Genomic DNA, 20,307 nt, shown 5'->3' on the forward strand with positions numbered 1-20,307 from the left:
TTATGCCAATAAAGGCTAGCAGTAGTAGTAGCTTCATTTTATAAGGTTTCAGAATGTCTGTGAATGGCAGCAATGACCACAGTTCAAGAATATTACACTAGTCAAGTATCTGGATGAAATTTCTGAAATCCTCAAGACATTGTGTCAACTGCCTTATTTAGAGTAATATAGGATGTAGCAAGATACACTGGCAGCAAATTCCACATTTAATTAAACATAATTATGCCAGCCAATTTCAATGGGAGTAAATGTACATGACTGTAGGCTCATAGCTCCATTATGCATGTGTTTAAGGGATTATTGGGTACTGCTCTACAAGGTCCTCTTGTTTATTTACATCTTCTAAACCAGGGATGGGAAACCTCCAGCCTGTAGGCCAAACATGACCTTCCAGGGGTTCAAAAGTAGCCTGCAAAGCTGTTTTCTCCAAACCATGCCTGTCTCACACCTGAATCCCCTATGTCTGCACATTTCATCCAATACAAAAATGGGAGAAAGTTAGTTTCTTGTTTGATATTTTCCACTGTAAGTGAGGGTAGGGGGCACAAAGCCAGTTTGGACTAGAATAGCATGAATATATTCACATAATGTATGGCTAATCAATCATGGGTTTATTAACTGTAGGCACAAAGAGACAATATAAGGACTAGCACAATATTATGACTAGAATCAGCTACAAACCACAACATTAAGACATCTAATTTAAGAATGGATGAACATAGGTTTTCGGCAGCAAATGTGCTTAACTCAAGTCATGAAGATAGAAGTATTGAAACATATAAGAACAAATATCTAAACACTAAGTTCAGATGGTGGGAACAATCCTATACACTCATGGAAAACACATTCAAACAAGATGGTAGGATATGTATCAAAACTTGAACATACTTTAATGATGTAAGGACACACTGCACAAATATATTACTAATACCTACATCAGAATCGCTGCCTAGAACACTGGATGGCATTTTAAGTTTAAAACTTCAATAGTGCCGTCTGACGGAATCTTTTGACTTGGCAAATATTTATCATCTTTGGCAGTTAACATTTACCAAAAAGCAGGCGATGTCCAGTTAGTCAAAGTCCATCATGATTTATGCATATCTTCTGGCTTACCTTGAGAAGAGCCATCATCTTCATCATCCAGTGTGAGATCAATTACTCCACTGCCCGTGGCCTTTCCACTCTGGAAGACAAATGTTTGTTTGTTTGTTTGTCCACTCCCTTTCCAACAAAGTGTTAAAAGTAGCATGCAATAAAATCTAAAATCATCACAAGAAAACATAAAACGAACTCAATAAATCCCAGCAAATGCCTTGACAAATCTAAAGGGTTTTATTTGACAGTTGAAACTATAGAAATAAGCAGACAATTTAAGGAAGTCCTTTACTTTTCCAAAGACATCACTAAGGTAGTTTGTTCTACATATACAGAGAATCACATAAATCTAAAGCAGAGTAATGGAAGAGAGATTATGCGGCAGCTTATGGGACTCCAAGTTCTTTAAGAAGGAAGGAAAAAATATGATACACACCCATGTTTACCAAACTGTTTGTTTTTTAAAATGTTTAAATATTATAGAATGTTAGCATATACTACAAAAGGAACATCCAAATGTTGGCCATGGGAGTTGTGGATGGAAAGGTGCTGCAGTCTCTTCCTGGAAGCATGTTAATGCACTGTGTTTGGGAGAGGTAGATTTGGTTCTATAATGTCCTGCAAGGGCACTTGTGTGCAACATTACAACCGATGACTGAGGGTTGTCATGATGGAGTGAGGGTTGCCAGAATGGAGTGGGAGTGGCTGCTGGTGTCTATTATCTCATTTCTACTGCCAGGCAAGATGCAAAAAAATGTTGATTATTAAAATAAATTGTAAATACCAAATTTTAATAAAATAATATCAATACTAAATTATCTGAGTATAAGCACCTTAGTTCTACAGGTCATCTGTAGATTGAGAGTGCTTTCAGACAGGCAAACTCAATTTGGTTCTATTTTATAGGATTTTTAAAAATGCATTTATTAGCATGGAAGTTCATCTGTGTTGGACAGACTACTAAATCTTCATTCAAATAAACACTGCCTGCCCACTGTACAATTTTAATCCCTGAACTTTGCTGTTTCTCTAACTGCTATGGATAATGATTCAGATGCTGAGTTTATTAAAAGAAGTATAAAATACAGATAAAGGACAGAACTTTTGAAATATTCTATTTACTCTCCACTTAGTCAAATGCTTTTTCAGCATCTAAAATAAAGTGAGCTTTCTTTTATATTATAAATGTTTATTAGGTCCCATACTTTCCAACTATTAGTACTAACTAATACTACTAAGTATTAGTCTTATTGATGTTGGTTAACTGGAGACCTGGTTCAGCTCAATATGGTTCTTTCAAGGCAGACATTTAGCTTGGCCAATGACCAGTAACTGCTTCATTCTGTCTCACTTTGCCTATATATACAAGTATCAGAAAAGAAAATATTAATGAAAAGGGTTGTAAATCTTTCATCTACGTGAGATAATGCAGACTAGTAACTTCATTTCTAGTACTTGTCCAATGGTATAGAAGGGCTGGATACTCATCTCACATATCTTACTTGCTTTAACCCATATATACCCACCCACTCAACTTGATATGTGGAACTGGCAGTTTTATAACTGTCACATGATGTCTGTTCTGCACTTGTGAGGAACCAATCTTTTACTGTGGTAGAACATACACACTTGAACTCCCTGCCTATTGGTATTAGGTAGGTACATTTGTTCTGCTACTTCTGGTGCCCAATAAAAAAAATTGTTTATGGAAGCCTGCACAGACATGTTTTAATATTAGTACAAAGGTGGCTTCCGGTTCCGGTCTGAATAGATGCAGCTCCCGTGACCGGGGAGATCGTTGGCGAAGGAAAAACAAGGATGCTTGGGGGTAATTATCCTTGCAAATTCCCCCTAGGACAAGGGGGAATGGGCTTCACTCGCAGTTCGTCTTGGTACCTGGCTCTTGCTGTGGCATGGATTGCGGGAGGCAGGGAGGCACTGAGTGCAAAAGCACTTTGCCTGCTGAAAACCCTCCGCCATTAAAAAACAGAGGTTCTCCTGTTAATTAGTTTAATTGGACTAAAGTACAGACACATGCTAGAAAAGATGAATCATAAACTGCAGAACATAAACAACTGCAAAGACTTCAAAGTTTGATTTTGAGATTTACTGAATCATTTGCAGTTCAACAAACCACTCTTCTTCCCAGGCTGAGAGGGAAAATGGTGAAAACGGGTTATTTATTGGGACAGTCATTTTTGCAGCTGTTGTTAAAGTTGCAAAACAATGAAGCATGGGACGGAGCAATGGATAAATTTTTGAAACAACAATGGAATATCAGCTTCGCCCAAGGCAACAACCGGTAGAAAGAAAGACATAAGATCTTACCGGGACAGAAAGAGACACTGCAGACAGAATAATTGCCACACACAGAAAGGACAAGGATATAGTTTGAGTTCCTCACTTGTAGTTTTAAAATGTTAAATTAAGATATTTTCTGTTCTAAAGAAAATGCCTTCGCAATTTTTTTTTATCTCTGCATCCATAGTCTCCTTTTAATGCCTTTTTTTCATTTTAATGCTGTCCTTATATTTGTTGTTAATTTTTATAGTCAATAACAAGAGTTAACTTTTTAACTTGCAGAGTCTCTTGTTCTTCCATAGAAACACACATTTGCCTCTTCTCATAATTTAGGGTACATATACAAGCAGTGACCATTTCACACAGGGGTTCCATTCCTGACTCCCATGCATGTAGGTGGAGCACACATAAGGTTTATGTTCAATTGTGTTAGGGCTTTTCAAGCTATACAAGATTATATTTATTTTATTTACATTTACATGCCAAAATGACTTCATCTGTGAAGGAACACAGATCTTTGTGTTCCTTCACAGATGAAGTCATTTTGGCATGTAAATGGTAAATAAAATAAATATAATATTGTATATCAACTACCTGTCACATACTGGTATAATTTTTTTAGTAACATTAATTTTCTGCTAGCATTTTGAAAAACAAAATCTGTATTTGCTATAAATGTAACAACGTCCAAGTTGATTTACTGAATGAGGAAGAAACTGAAACCATATAAAGAAAAATAAAAACCAACCTACCTGTGCAGCTGTCTCAGGTGCTTTTTTGTTTGCTGAAATATCTGCTGGTGGCAGCGAAGGTGGTAGCAACCTGGATGTTTGACTCTCTGAAGGAGGCGAGAAACCACATTTCATTGGCTATCAAGCAATGTACTTTATAACACATATACTTAGTTTAACAGCAATCATTGCAAACACTTAACTGTCAATCATATATGGTGAACTGAGTACTAAATATGGAACTCTGAAAGTTCAGATTTCTTTCAAAATCAACGTTCCCCCGTACACCAGTTTTCTACCCTAGTGCAAGTGCAGTGGACATATAAAACTTACCAACTCTAGGTGCTGCTGCAGTGCTTGCTTCAGAAGGAGTTGTACTGCTGAAGGCTGACAGCGGTATCTTCATCTGTATGGAATTCCTATTGATGGGAGGAGTATACACCCCTGATGTGCTTACAGTAGCCAAAGTAGTCCTTGCGGCTTGTGCAACAGGGTGTGCTGTTGATACAGCCTGCACAGCTAGAGTTGTCCCTATAGAACACCCAACACCGACTGAAGAGTTCCTCTGAATGTTAGAGCTGGGCACAGATGAGCTGCTTGGTTTTATTGAATTAGCCGATGACAGAGACAATGGAGTTTTGGTCAAGTTGCCAACATTAGATTGACTTTGTACAGGTATAAATTCCACATTGCCAGATTGCTGGTTAGTAACCAAAGTACCAGTATGGCCTTGCAGGATCTGAGGCTGGGAGGACATTGCAACAGGTACATGCAGTATTACTGGCAAAGACTGCAATGAAACAGACATTGGCTGTGCGCTTCCACCAGCCACTTGACTCGTGCCGACTACTGTTGCTGTGTTGGCCGCAGGTAGAACAGAAGTTGACAAGGAGCCCGAAGTCAATGGTGTAGAGGTGACAGGAGTCTGTGGCTTGGGATGTCCACTGACGACTGTCTGTGGAGTACTAAGAGGGGTAGCAGACACTACAAAATAGTAAAAAGATAATGGTTTTAAAAATCTATGCCAATTGAACTACTTCCATCAATAAAGTAGAATATATCAACTTGATATCTGAGGTCAAGATGGACTGAATAAGCCTGTACAGGACTGGAAACAGGAATCATGATTATAGAGAACATTCTTTGGAATTCACTCTTTAAAACATGTTGTAATGGCGTGTGCTAATTTGAACCTTTTTCTGTGGTTTATTTCTATAGATCATGGCACCAGTAAAGTTGTCATAGCTTGATATAAAATATACCCTTCAATTAACTATTTTAACCTTGGTAGAAGACCTTATCTTAAAATGTATCCTGGAAGGCACTCTAAATATCCTGACCTCTTAATACTTAATGTAAAGAACAGCACAGGAAGCTGGTATTATCAGCAAACTTAATTATCATCCCCTGTAGTTCTGCATAGACAAGACTCTTCCGCTAAAAGTAATCTCAGGATTCAGGGAACATATAGATAACCAATTAGTCATTTCTCACTGAGGTCATGCCCTTTCAAATTTCAAAATACCCATGGTAAATAAAATAGAAGATAGAAACTTGTAGGAAATAAACAATAAAACAAAGAAATAAAGTTTTAATGACTATTAGTCATCCCCTTTCCATAAGGATACATTGACTAAAAATAGTACAATGGCTGGGTAGCTCACAGCTCAAAAGGGAACCCCTCTTTGCCACTCAATGATCTCACGGAACAGCCCCATGCTTCACTGGATCATGGACCAAGAATAGGGTGAGAGTGACTCTGAAGCCTTGCTGATACAGGTTACTGATGTGGAGAGCAAACCTCTCAAACAGAGAGAACCTAGCAAAAGATTCTAAACCTCTTGGGAGTATGTGTAGGACACAAGTGTTGAGTCAGACACATCTTGTTACATAAGACTGGTGGAGAAAGCTGGCAGCAAGAGTGACTTGAGATGCAAAATTTAACCTGACATGTTTATTTGTAATGTATGCCACCTGGAGAGCATGAAGTAAGTTGTGTGTGTTTCCTTCTTTCTTCTATACTATGCCACTATATGACTAAATTAGAGATATAATTCAGATGGTAGTCTGAATTTTTTGAAGGAAAAAAGGTTTCCTATGAACGTTACTTCCTTCTGGCTGCTCTTGGCAACAAAGCTTGTTTGCAATGAGTGAGGCAGAGGTTTTGCAAACTGTGTGCAAATGGTGGAAACTGAGAAGTAAAAAAGTTTTAGCTCTTGAGAGCTTTGACTGATATGAGTTTCCCCCTTGATTGGCAACTTTTAGAAATTTTTGAAAGATCTTATGACCAAAGGTTTACAGCTTTGAATTTGATTTGTATGGTTAAGGGTTTGACACCCCAAACCATTAAAATCTGTCCCTGAATTGTTGGCAGCAACATCTGTGAATCCCTAAATTTATGTAACACACCCCTTCCTTGCATGCAAAACCTTGGTCTTTTGAGGATAATTGTCTCACATAAAAGTTTACGCTTAACAGAACAGAAATTAGTTTTGCAAATTCACAGGGTTCTTGTGCTACCTTTGTGGAATCCCAATTTTCATTGTTTCTTTAAAGTTTGGGTGACTCTGTCCCTGTGGTTCCCTTGAAACATTATTGCCAACAGCATTCCTTGGAAGCCACTGGAAACAGAATAAGACTAGCATTCTATATATTACAACACAGAGGTGTATGTCAAATGTTTTCTTTGAATATGTACTCTATTTGAAGATTTTCTATGGGTCTAGGTTTGGTAAAGACTGGCTGTTTCCATCTATAGTTGTGCCCTCAAAAGCTCTTCTGATCACAAAGCCTCTGATGCAAGAGCTGTCTGTTGCATCAGTACCTGTGTTGACTTAGATGTTTTATTGGTTTCAGAATATCTGAAGAAGTGTGCATGCACACGAAAGCTTATACCAAGAACAAACTTAGTTGGTCTCTAAGGTGCTACTGGACATTTTTTATATATATTTGATTTCAGAATTGATATGGAAAATGATCTTACGTAAACATCTATTGTAGTAGTTTGGATGAGTACTATTTAATTACACCCGAGGATGCTGACAAGAGCAGACAAGTTTCTAACAGAAATCTTAAGTTGCAACCCTTGTTTTCCTTGGCTTCTAATGGGCTAGTTGGCATACACTGAACCTCTTAGTCAGCATGAAGCTTAATGCATCCTTCTTGGAGGATGCCAGAAGAGAGATTTAAGGGGTGCAACCCTGGGTTTTCCGGTGGTTTTCAATACTACAGTATTCTTCTGGTTTGGAAATTGGGGTGTGTGTGCTGTGTTGCGGTGCGGTGGTTCTGCTTCTTTTCTTGACAGAAGGTTATGGGAAGTGGTGCTAGAATAGTATTCTTTTTTTTCTTCTTTGCTTTGAAACATCTACATGAAACAACTGATAAAATTAATCTGAAGTATGGGGCTCTGTGTCATCAGAATGCTTATGGCATGTAGTTCATTCATTTATTTCAGATGAGATGGTGGCATCCCTAAATGCACTATTGATATCAGGACTGATTTATGAAAGGAGAGGCCAGGGGAGGGGACGAGAGAGAACACAGGAGAGCAGAAATGTCCTGCACTAAGCAGAAAAACTGAGAGCAAACACTTTTCATTTCTGTGTTCATTACAGCTCTTGAATAATAAAAGGTGATCTGTAGTAGTGAATAGATGTTGTTTCTATAACAAGACATCATATACAGTGGTGCCCCGCAAGACGAATGCCTCGCAAGACGAAAAACCCGCTAGACGAAAGGGTTTTCCGTTTTTGAGGCGCTTCGCAAGACGAATTTCCCTATGGGCTTGCTTCGCAAGACGAAAACGTCTTGCGAGTCTTGTGATTTTTTTCGCTTTTATTCCCCTTTTTCTAAGCCGCTAAGCCGCTAATAGCCGCTTAGCCGCTAATAGCGCTAATCCGCTAAGCTGCTAATAGGGTTGCTTCGCAAGATGAAAAAACCGCTAGACGAAGAGAATCGCGGAACGGATTCTTTTCGTCTTGCGAGGCACCACTGTACTGCCACCACTGAGTTCAAAAAGGAGAGAAGCATCTGCTGCTGCTTTTGATACTCATAACTTTCATCTGAAAGATTTATACTAAGGCACTTTTCCTGGATAAAAAAGGGGGGAGAGGTTAAATACATATTTCAGACGTGAGAAACATTCTACCTGTATTCACAGGGGACTGTAAAGTATTTGATGTGGTATCTCCTACATTTCTCTTGGACTCCAGCATTTGTCTCACTGTTCCGGCATTTCTGTGGAATAAAGATTCTTGTTAGCTGTACCAAGTGCTGGTGGTGAAGCAAGGGGAAAGCTATTTTTGAAATTTGAAGTAATTTATCTCTATCCATTTATTAAGCAGTATCTCACAGTATCACTTGTTCCATTGTATATGTGTAGGAGTGTAATAAGCCACCCAGAGTGGCTGGGACAACTCAGTCAGATGGATGGGGTATAAATTATTATTATTATTATTATTATTATTATTATTATTATTATTAAGCTGAATTCCTGAAAAATTGAGAACCAAAACTATTATTGGCTCTAATTTTATACAGGTATGTTAATTTTTGATGACTGCATGAGAACTGATAATAACATTCATATTTTTAACAATAAAAGAGAACAGGGCACAACTACCTAGTTCACATGTCATTATACACCATAGTGAAAAACAAACTATGGTTTAATGTAAACTAGCAGCATGTTCAGTGGTTTTTGCTCTGTCTCTGTGCTGCTGGCCTGTTATGAACCTCGACTTGTGGTTTGTCTCCCTCAAAGAAACCACGGTAGTAAGCCAAGAACAGATCTTAAGATATGCTCATGGTTTGTTTGGAAAGAAATGAACTTGGATTTGGATCTCATGAAAAGTCAGATACTGGCTTGTTTCCCAGCAGAGGTGCAGCAACAGGGAAGAAGTGTGCACTAGCATGCAGATTGTTCACATTAAACCAAACTTTGTTTTTAATTACGGTTAAATATGATGTGTGAACTGGGCTAGTATATAACAGGAAAACTAGTCCATCAGCCAAGATATATTGTATTTTTATGCAAATGTGTCATTCCAAGTACATAAGGCAAGTTCCACAAGTCCACAATATGAGTGTAACAGCTATATTCTCAAAGCTTACCGATACGCCACACTGTTGATATTGCCTGCGTCGCCCACTGCTTTTCCTGGGGAATGGGGTGTGTTTTGTAGATTCTAAAAAGTAACGCAAACCAAGGTGAGACCTATGTCCTCAAAGTCACAAAGCATACATGGTATGCTTTTTTACTGTAAGGACTCCAAAATTATTAAGTTGCTTTGTGAGCATTTCATTATACAGTTGACTCACAACTTGCATATATTTAACTTGCGCAATCACAGCTTTATGTTATTGATGGCTGGCCAACTGAAATTACACAAATTAAACACACACAAGGGCCACCCAAGATCTTATGAGAGCCTCCCAAGCATGTATGAGAGCTTCCCAGAGCATCCTTCACTGTCAAATCCAGAGTCCCACTACTCCCACCAGACAAGGCTGAAAAATTGGGTGGAGGGGTGCTTGGGGAGGATAAAATGCCTCTTTGCTGAATAAGTGCCCTGGTTGGTGCAGTGAAGAGGCCTAAACTGGGGCAGTTTGCTGTCACATGGCAGAAGTAGGAGAGTTCAGGATCTCACAGATCCTGTTCTGGCTCTGCCCCCTCAATACCCCATTTCTGGGGTTTCTGCTGGTGACACTTCTGCTTTCCCATTTGGAAGCGGGCATTAGGGATCTCACTGCCATCTCAACCAAAACCCCTCCAGAGCAGATTGGGGGTTAAATAACAGAACAATTCCAATCACAGACTATAATTTGCATCTCATTGACATTCAACTTCTGCCATCCAGTTTTCTGCTTTATATACCTGCTAACTAAGATTTTACTTCATGCATCTAGTGAAGTGGGCTTGAGTCCATAAAACTGAATAAATTTATTAATCTTTATTTTTCCTTCCTACTTCAAGAAGAAAACTGTGGCCTTTTGAGTTCCTCACTGTGAGCTATGGTCATTTCAATGAAGTCCAATCTGATTACCACCAAGGTAATTTTTGATCTAAACAGTAATCAGAAACATGATAAAAATATCTGTCCTTACTTCTTGTCTTTTCTTTGAATCCTCTCTGGCTGCTCCAAAACGTCTAGTTAATCTTGCAATTTTAGCCTTTAAAAAAAAAGAAAAGAGAAATATGACAGAGAAGTCAGATACAATCTCAAAAAGAATTTTAGTTTAATTCAATTTATTATTGCTTTGATGGTTAGTCATATCAACAAATGAGGTCAAAATAATAAAAATAAAATAAATACAATTCCTCATTTCCAGTGATTATGTATCCAATTTATCAGGAGCATCTGGGTGCACAGGGTGTCAGCGATGCTTACCAGGCTGGTGGATGGGGCAAGGCAGGAGCACTGGTGGAATCAATTTGGTGCTTCCACCATTGTATCTGCACCACCTCAAACTCACCCCCACTCTGCACTGCTCTGGTATGCAGCGGCAACACTGCTGTTGGGTAGCCTGCTCTGAGGCAGAGTCACACCTACTTGGCCATTCCTAGCCCCAATACAGACCTTCACAATCAATGAGATTTTGTCAGACAGGATGCTAGTGCTCCCAGGGGAAACTGGAAAATGATAAATTAATTCTGTTTCTAGTGTCTCAATTTGTCCCTTCATCAAACAAAGAAACCCAATATTTATTGAAAAGTTATTTTTCAAGTCTATTGGCAGGGCCTTCAATTTCACATCAAATACAAGGCTCTCGGACATCCAGCATGACAGTTCATGTAGGGAAGCTAAGTAAAGCTAACACAAAGATGGGCAATAACTAACTAAGTCATTTAAGTAACAAATGGTCCCTTCATTTAAATGAGTTTACTCATAAGTTTGACTAACTCTGAATATCAAAGGTCTAGTACATTTTTTCCCCATTTTGTTATAATATTATTTCCAAATGATTTATCTGCACAACTAACTGCCCTTTTCTGAGACTGTATCCCTCTCTCTACCTCCATTCGCTTTTATAATTGCTGCCCAAGGGCCAGACCCTTCCCTTCTGTGAGAGTGGTTAAGCTGTAGCTCCTCATTAAACACAGCTTAACAAGCATTTCCTAAAAGAACCTTTTCTTTTGCCAAAAGCTAGCACTAAACTGATATGTAGATTTTATTTCAACACAAAAGATAAAACAAACACAAAACCAAAAAAAGAGTACTAGTATCTGAAGGAAAAATTACACACACCAACAGGAGCCTTACTTTTTAATGTTGAAAAAATATTTTTTGAAAAACAATGCCACAAAGTCTTAAACAGATCTGTATATATACCTGTAATTCGGTAAGGACAGTTTTATGTCTCTTGCTACATTCAATCTTATCTACTCTCGTTTTCAGATCTGCTAGATTTTTATCAAACACAGCACACTGCAGTGCGTTGAACTTTTCTTCTAGCAACCGCTGGATGACCTACGAAAACACATGAAAATGCTAATATTAACATTTTATATACAGTACAATTAGACATATGTCACTCAGCATTACTTAACTATTAGGTTATCTAATTAAACTTTATTTTAGTATTTAAACAAAACTTAAGGTTAATAATTAGGTTTTTGCTTGTTGATCATGTAGTTTCATTAAACATGTCTATGAAAAATCTTTTTTGGATCTCAGTGTTTGCAAGCAAGTGAAGTCATTCTCTGCATTCCTTTTTGGATCCACACCCTTAATGGTTTTAGAGAAGAGTCACACTTGTTAGTTTGTCGTGTCTAAAATGCCAACTATGTCCCATATTTATTTGTAGACTGTTCTTTACAACATGTATTTGAAAAGGGATTTCCTCTTATAGTTTAGAGCACAAAATCTACAACTTATTTAAGGGTAGCTATTTGTATATAACATAGAAAGTTACAGATAGACAACAACTTCCAGTGTCTTTCCAGCAACCACTAAAGACTCTCCTCTCCCAACAAGCCATTTAAGTGGATATATTTATCCCAGTTTTGACCACAATGTCAATGAAACTGTATTTATACATTTTTATTGTTATTTTGATTATTATATTATTTTTGGGTGCATTAGACAAATCACCTTTACTGATTTGCATATAAACAGGCATCCACAGGGCTTCACTACATGTGGCATACAACTTAGAGAACCCTCCAGATGTTGCTGGACAACAACAACACATCATTCCTAAGCCACAAGCCATACTATCAGTCTAGTCTGAGACTTTCCTAATCTCACATGTTAAGGATTATATTGCATGGGGGTCTTGATACGATACAGCAAGATCCTACTTAAGCCATTTTAAGAGACGTTTGGTATACGCTCTTAATTTGTAAATTAAAAAGTCAGATCAGGACTAAAGACTTAACCAGCATTCTTTGCAAAAAAACAACAACCGCCCCCACAACAACCAACAGGCGGTCAGCCAGTAACTGGCCAGTGGTCCACGGTCTACTCTGTGTTCACCACAGATATAAGGAGCTAAAGAGGAAGAATGTATTTCCTGGTCTGACTGTTGCCAAACTAAATATGAAATATTGGTCGACTCCAGTATTAAATATTTCTATCTGATGGGATTGATTGGAACTTAATAACAGTACAATAGTTTCCTTTCACTCAATTCACTATAAAACAGACAAATATTCTGATCTTCAAGACAAAATGTTTGCAGGTTTGATGGTGGAAAAGAAGTGTTTGAAATTAAAAGGCCAAATGTCTGCAAGATAAGCGGGAATCAACTCTACCTTTTCTAGTTTCTGATTAATATCTCCTCTGGTTGTAATTTTTACTTCAAATTCTGCTTCATATTCTTCACCCGTATGTCGGCGGCGTTTAGAATGGACATTGTCCATATCCTCTGATTTGGAACGCTTTCTTCTTGATGCCTCACCTAGAAGGATACAGCACACTCTTCAAGGAACTCTACTGACCACCAATATATTCTTCATTCAAGACAAATAACTTGAAAAATAAATATTCATCTGGTTCTCTCACTGTGAGAAGCAAAGTTACAGGAAACCAGGTGGAGGGCCTTCTCAGTAGTGGTGCCCTCCCTATGGACACTCTTCCTCCAGATGTCAAGGAGATAAAATAATTACACAACTTTTATAGAAAACATCTGAAGGGATTTCTGTAGCAGGTTTTTAACACTTGATATTTTTATTATGTTTTTGGATATGCTGCAAGCTGCCCAGAGTGCCTGGGGAAACCCAGCCAGATGGGTGGGGTATAAATTATAGAACTGTTGTTGTTGTTGTTATCAGTTTAAAGGGAATACAAAATAATAACTTTTACTTATTTTACTGCACTGTTGACTCAGTGGTCCCACCTCATCAATTACTGCCAACACTATGTCACATATACTCATGAGGACTTGAATATGTTGTTCTGAGGTCTGTTGTAGCCCAGAGATTCTGTAACAAAGTGGTAGTTGATATGTCTGAGAACTAGAGGGAGGCCTTGAAACACATTTGCCTCCCAGCTACTCTTGTCCCAATAGCAACACATATCAGCAGCAGTTGGGGTGAGAAAGTCCTGTTCACTGATTGACTTTAACATCTGGTTTTATTGTATTTTAAATGTATTGAAAGTCCCCGCCCCCTCCTCCATTGCTCTGTTCTTCCATTTCGTCAAATGGGCAGTCTTTAATTGTATTTTGCCGGCAAGTTAAGAAACGAAAGTAGTCGTTACCGCTCCAACATCGTTATAGGTGAGTGATTGATGTCCCCCCCCCCCAAGGTAAATAACTGTGGCAACTTAGGCTCCCCCTCCTTCATGGGTAGATCGTTTCCAGAATTTTTATAATGGGAGTAGATCACAGTCTCTTGTGAGTTGGACGTGCCTGCTATACAGTGGTGTCTCAGTTTTCAAGAGTCTCGTAAGCCGAACATTTTGAAACCAGAACTCCGAAATCCCAGAAGTAATTGCTTCTGTTTTTGAACACGCCTCAGAAGTCAAATGGCTTTCACTGTGTTCCCCTCCCTCCATTGACTTTGCCGACCGCCCTTTGCGCCTCGGTTGTCTAACGTTTCGGAAGTTGAACTGTCTTCTGGAACTGATTACGTTTTACAACTGAGGTACCACTGTACCTTGAAAGAAAATTATATGAAAATGATGTATTGTTGATATTTAACCCCTAGCAAATTAGCCAAAATGTATAAATCAAGATCAAATGGATGCTGGAAATGTAAAGACAAAGAGGGCACCTTTTAAGGTGGATGTGAAAAGTAGTAAAAGCATTTTGGGAGATGATATACAATGAATTGAAAAAAATGTTAAATACAACATTTTCTATGAAACTGTAAGTTTTTCTTTTAGAAGTTTTAGGTGCAGAGATTCCAAATGACCAGAAGGGACTATTTATGTATGCTACTACAGCTGCCCACATTTTGTTAGCTCAGAGATGGAAAGAAAATACAGTACCTACCAAGGAAGAATGGCAGAAAAAACTAATGGACTAGGCCGAAATGGCAAAACTGTTTGGAAGAATTAGGTACCAGGAAGAATCAAATTTTAATAAGGAATGGGAAAGTACATAACGTAGCTGAGGAATTATTGTAAAAAATTAAAATCATTAGTAGGATTGATATAATACTTGTAGGCAGTGCTTTTTTTCTTTAAAAAATGTTTAGATGTACTTTCATTTTGACTCAAGAAAATCACCATTTTATAGTTCAAATTGGGAAAAATAAATACAGTAAAAGTACAAAGATTCACAAAATGTTTAGGAGTATGCGTCCCCCCATGTCCCCCCAGAGAAAAAGCACTGCTTGTAGATAAAAGCTGAAGTATGGACTATTTAAAGATTGGTAAAATTTGAGTAACAGAGGAGATGCAGGAGAAAAGGGTTGGCATAAGGATCCACAAAAGGGGTGAGGGAAGTCAAAGGGGATTTATTGATTAGATCTTAATTGCTTTATTTGTTGTTTGTAAACTTGAAAATGCAAAATAAACTCTTTTTTAAAAGAGGAAAAAATGAGAAGGGCTGCTCCATTCTCTTTTAACCATTTGCGGGATATAAGGGTGGGAAGATATATCACAAGGGTAAAAACTCTGCTCCCCTTCACCATACAGGGATGTTTCAGGAAGAAGGAACAAAAAAGACCATCTTTTAACCTTTCTCACTCATCTGCTATTTAGCCCTGAACCTTCTAGTACTATAACACATAGCAAAGCATAGCTAGATGGGGAAAACAAAGCGTGAACAGCACTATAAAGCTCCTGTTTCAAGATGGCTGGTGAGAAGCGCTCCTGTTAAGACGGTTGGAATATATGCAAACGTTTTAGTGAAGATATTACGGATGTACACAACTTCCAACAGTGTCTGAATACAGGAATGCAGTAATTCAATTCCTTGTAGCAAAACTATTTTTCATCTTTGCCATACATACCTTTTTCTGGTGGTCTCTCTTCCTCCTTGTCATGCTCCTTTTCTTCTACTTTTTCCAGTTCTTTTTCATCATCTTTGCCTTCTGCGAGAAAGATAAACCACTTTACCTTATTGAACAAAGCCTGACCAGTTATGTGTTGAAAAAGATGTTCACAGCTAATTATGTAAGTTACTTTCTTATGTGTACACACAGAAAAAAACAACCTGAAATTTTAGTTTAAAAAACCACATACACCATTACGTAGTTACTGTGGGAATTAGACTTTACAGAGTTATGCAAAAGAGAGCCCAGGCCATTTCACCCTTTTCCCTCCTATAAAAACTAAAAAAACCTCTCTTTTAAAGTTTAAATAAGTAACTTTTACTCAGTGTACTTGCACTTGTTAAATATACAAGGCAGGAAGGTGTAACTTACGTTACCAATACATATTACATTGATTTGTATCTACGACAAAACTATAACAGACTAACTCCGAGGCAGACAGCAGCACAGCAGTTCAGCTGCTCTCCAACAAAATACTGCTACTAACTGACATTACTGCACCAACTGACATAACTGTCTCAGGCATATGACATCACAGAGTTCTACAGTCCTTGAGAGCAGTAACCCTTTAGCTAACATTCTGGATGCTTTCATCCCACAGTTACATCAACCAATAATATCTTAGCATTACTCCTCGAACAAGTTGAACGACGTGGCCCAGGGAGAGAGGGAAAAATAGTGGAAGTGAACAGCTGGCTTCGCAAATGGTGTAAACAGGAACGGTTTGGATTCTTAGATCACGGACTGCAGTTTCTTGAAGATGGACTTCTCGCAAGCGATGGGCTGCACCTCACAACGGTTGGGAGGAATGTTTTTGCCAAAAATCTCAGAAACCTCATCAGGAGGGCTTTAAACTGACTAACGTGGGGGAGGGAGGCAGTGCTCCTGAAGGTAGGAGTCTATCAATTGATGAAGATGATCATCCAAATGTCATAGACCAAATGGAGCAAACAGCACACAGACCTAGTGGTGGGAGGAAAAAATCCTTAAATAAGAAACACGGGGGAATGATTAATGGACTTCAATGTCTGTACACTAATGCGCAAAGCATGGGTAATAAACAAGATGAGCTTGAGCTCTTGGTACAGCAAACTAAATATGACATAATAGGCATCACTGAAACCTGGTGGGATAAGTCCCACGACTGGAATGTAATAATGGAGGGATAGAATCTATTTCAGAGAAACAGACCAGACAAGAAAGGAGGAGGAGTGGTGTTATATGTCAGGGATGTGTATACCTGTGAAGAGTTCCAAGATTTAGAACCTCAAAGCCAAAGTGAGAGCATTTGGGTCAAAATTAAGGGAGAGAAGAATATCAGGGACCTCATTGTGGGAGTTTACTATAGATCCCCAAGCCAAACGGAGGACATAGATGATGCCTTCCTGGAACAGATGGCCAAGCATGCAAAAGGAAGGGAGATAGTAGTAATGGGGGACTTCAATTACCCGGATATTTGCTGGATGTCAAACTCAGCCAAGAGCATAAGGTCAAACAGATTCCTCACTGGCCTTGCAGACAACTTCGTTGTCCAGAAAGTGGGAGAAGCAACAAGAGGAACAGCCATTTTAGATCTGGTCCTAACCAATGTTGATGACCTGGTTAGTGGGGTAGAAGTGGAAGGATCATTAGGTGCGAGTGATCATGCTCTTCTGAAGTTTACTATACAGCGGAAAGGAGCAGCCAAGCATACTAGGACTCAATTTCTTGACTTTAAGAAAGCCGACTTCATAAAACTTAGGGAAGTGCTGGGTGAGATCCCATGGACAGTAATACTAAAAGGAAAGGGAGTTCATGATGGCTGGGAGTTTGTTAAGAGGGAGATAGTAAAAGCACAACTTCAGGCAATACCAATGAGACGGAAACATGGAAGGTGCCTAAAGAAGCCAGGGTGGCTATCTAAAGAACTTTTAACTGAGTTAAGATTAAAAAAGGATGTGTACAAAAAATGGGAAAGGGGGGAAACCACCAAAGAGGAATTCAAACAAATAGCCAGCACGTGTAGACACAAAGTCAGAAAAGCTAAAGCACAGAATGAACTCAGGCTTGCTAGAGAGGTTAAAAGCAACAAAAAAGGCTTTCATGGGTATGTTCGTAGCAAAAGGAAGAAGAAAGAAACAGTGGGGTCACTCAGAGGAGAAGATGGTGAAATGCAAACAGGGGACACAGAAAGGGCTGAACTCCTCAATGCCTTCTTTGCCTCAGTCTTCTCCAACAAAGAAAACAATGCCCGACCTGAAGCACCTGTGAGCACCTAGAAAGGAATACTGTGATCACCAATAGTCAGCATGGATTTCTGAAAAATAAGTCATGTCAGACTAACCTGATCTCGTTTTTTGACAGAATTACAAGCCTGGTAGATGAAGGGAACGCAGTGGATGTAGCCTACCTTGATTTCAGCAAGGCATTTGACAAGGTGCCCCATGATATTCTTGTAAAGAAGCTGGTAAAATGCGGACTTGACTATGCTACCACTCAGTGGATTTGTAACTGGCTGTCTGACCGAACCCAAAGGGTGCTCATCAATGGTTCCTCTTCATCCTGGAGAAGAGTGACTAGTGGGGTGCCACAGGGTTCTGTCTTGGGCCCGGTCTTATTCAACATCTTTATCAACGACTTGGATGATGGACTCAAGGGCATCCTGATCAAATTTGCAGATGACACCAAACTGGGAGGGGTGGCTAACACCCCAGAGGACAGGACCACACTTCAAAACGACTTGGACAGATTAGAGAACTGGGCCAAAACAAACAAGATGAATTTTAATAGGGAGAAATGTAAAGTAGTGCACTTGGGCAAAAAAAATGAGAGGCACAAATACAAGATGGGTGACACCTGGCTTGAGAGCAGTACATGTGAAAAGGATCTAGGAGTCTTGGTTGACCACAAACTTGACATGAGCCAACAGTGTGACGCGGCAGCTAAAAAAGCCAATGCAATTCTGGGCTGCATCAATAGCAGTATAGCATCTAGATCAAGGGAAGTAATAGTGCCACTGTATTCTGCTCTGGTCAGACCTCACCTGGAGTACTGTGTCCAGTTCTGGGCACCACAGTTCAAGAAGGACACTGACAAACTGGAACGTGTCCAGAGGAGGGCAACCAAAATGGTCAAAGGCCTGGAACCGATGCCTTATGAAGAACAGCTAAGGGAGCTGGGCATGTTTAGCCTGGAGAAGAGGAGGTTAAGGGGCGATATGATAGCCATGTTCAAATATATAAAAGGATGTCACATAGAGGAGGGAGAAAGGTTGTTTTCTGCTGCTCCAGAGAAGCGGACACGGAGCAATGGCTCCAAACTACAAGAAAGAAGATTCCACCTAAACATTAGGAAGAACTTCCTGACAGTAAGAGCTGTTCGACAGTGGAATTTGCTGCCAAGGAGTGTGGTGGAGTCTCCTTCTTTGGAGGTCTTTAAGCAGAGGCTTGACAACCATATGTCAGGAGTGCTCTGATGGTGTTTCCTGCTTGGCAGGGGGTTGGACTCGATGGCCCTTGTGGTCTCTTCCAACTCTATGATTCTATGATTCTAAGTAAATCACAATGTTTTCTAAACATTTAAAACCTCATTCTACTATTTAATCAATATGCAAGCACTCACTTCTAAGCACTAATGTTATTGCCACATTTATTTTCTCAAGTTTCAGGTCTCTTCCTAAAAACTTTTAGTTTCAGCAAGATGGGATTCCAGTTGTAGGTTGATTGCAGTATTTAGGAAAGGATAAAACCCAAAGTATCACTTAAAGAAGTGACAGGGATTTATGAAATTCATTATTTAACAAAGTTTATATAGCACTTGTTAAAAAAAAATTCACTTCTAAGCAGTTTACGAAACATTGAAATTTGTAATTAAAAAGTTTCAATTGGGTGTTTTTAAAGCATTCAAAATATAATAAAAATCAATTGTAACTAAAAAGAAATAAAACACATGAAACATAGGTAAAAGTAAAGATACCCACATCCTGGACATGGAACATACTGTATTTTTCGCTCTATAGGACGCACTTTTTCCCCTCCAAAAATTAAGGGAAAATGTGTATGCGTCCTATGGAGCGAATGCAGGCTCCTTGGCTTCAGCGAAAGGAACCTGAAGCCTCCGGAGCGCAGCGGGAACTCGCGCTGCACTCCGAAGGCTTCAGGGATAGCTGCCTGAAGCCTCCAGAACACAGCGGGAGGTCCCGCTGCGCTCCAGAGGCTTCGGGTTCCTTTTGCTGAAGCCGGGAGAGCAAGACTCTCCTGGCTTCAACAGAAAGGGAGAGCTGCGCAGCGCCCCTTCAGCCAAGTGGGAGGAGAAATGGAAGGGGCTCAGTTTCTCCTACCGCTTCGCTGAAGGGGCGCTGAGCAGAGAGGGGGAGATTATTTTTTCTCTTGTTGTGTCCCCCTCTAAAACAAGGTGCATCCTAGAGAGTGAAAAATATGGTATCTGGAGAGGCTTCAGGAGACTGATCTTGAAGCACTCCCTTAACTGTGAATTTTCTCTTTAGGGGAGTGCAACCCCATCCAGGGCAGGCAATTGACCACCTTCTTGAACCAGGAACCACCAGGATTCAAACTCAGCTTGTTGTCTGTCATCTGTCCCACCACTGTGGCCAGGTAATGAATCCAGGGCCTGCACAGCCTCTCTGGATTCAGATGTTATAGGGAATTAGAGTACTAACAATACCTTGCCCCCCCCCAAATAATAATGACCACTCCCAGTAGCACCCATAGCGTAACTGCCACGGGGCCAAAGAGT

General features: G+C 39.5%; 1 protein-coding gene across 8 annotated transcripts in view; it reads right to left on the minus strand.

The window, feature by feature from the left end:
• Positions 1-20,307, minus strand: part of ATF7IP (activating transcription factor 7 interacting protein) — a 71,650-nt gene that overhangs the window by 8,337 nt on the left and 43,006 nt on the right. For all 8 annotated transcript variants that reach the window (XR_014160895.1, XM_081879293.1, XM_081879292.1 and 5 more), the window contains 9 exons: positions 15,532-15,612; positions 12,886-13,031; positions 11,462-11,599; positions 10,236-10,301; positions 9,243-9,316; positions 8,278-8,366; positions 4,464-5,114; positions 4,152-4,237; positions 1,117-1,186 (listed from right to left, as the gene is read on the minus strand). Coding sequence is in view for 7 of the 8 variants with exons in the window: in XM_081879293.1 (XP_081735419.1) it covers positions 1,117-1,186; positions 4,152-4,237; positions 4,464-5,114; positions 8,278-8,366; positions 9,243-9,316; positions 10,236-10,301; positions 11,462-11,599; positions 12,886-13,031; positions 15,532-15,612 (1,401 nt within the window). In the remaining variant the exon portion in view is untranslated. The remainder of the gene's footprint in view (positions 1-1,116; positions 1,187-4,151; positions 4,238-4,463; positions 5,115-8,277; positions 8,367-9,242; positions 9,317-10,235; positions 10,302-11,461; positions 11,600-12,885; positions 13,032-15,531; positions 15,613-20,307) is intronic.

This window comes from Podarcis erhardii (genome assembly GCF_964252035.2).
Source record: "Podarcis erhardii genome assembly, chromosome: 10".
Classification (NCBI taxonomy): domain Eukaryota; kingdom Metazoa; phylum Chordata; class Lepidosauria; order Squamata; family Lacertidae; genus Podarcis; species Podarcis erhardii.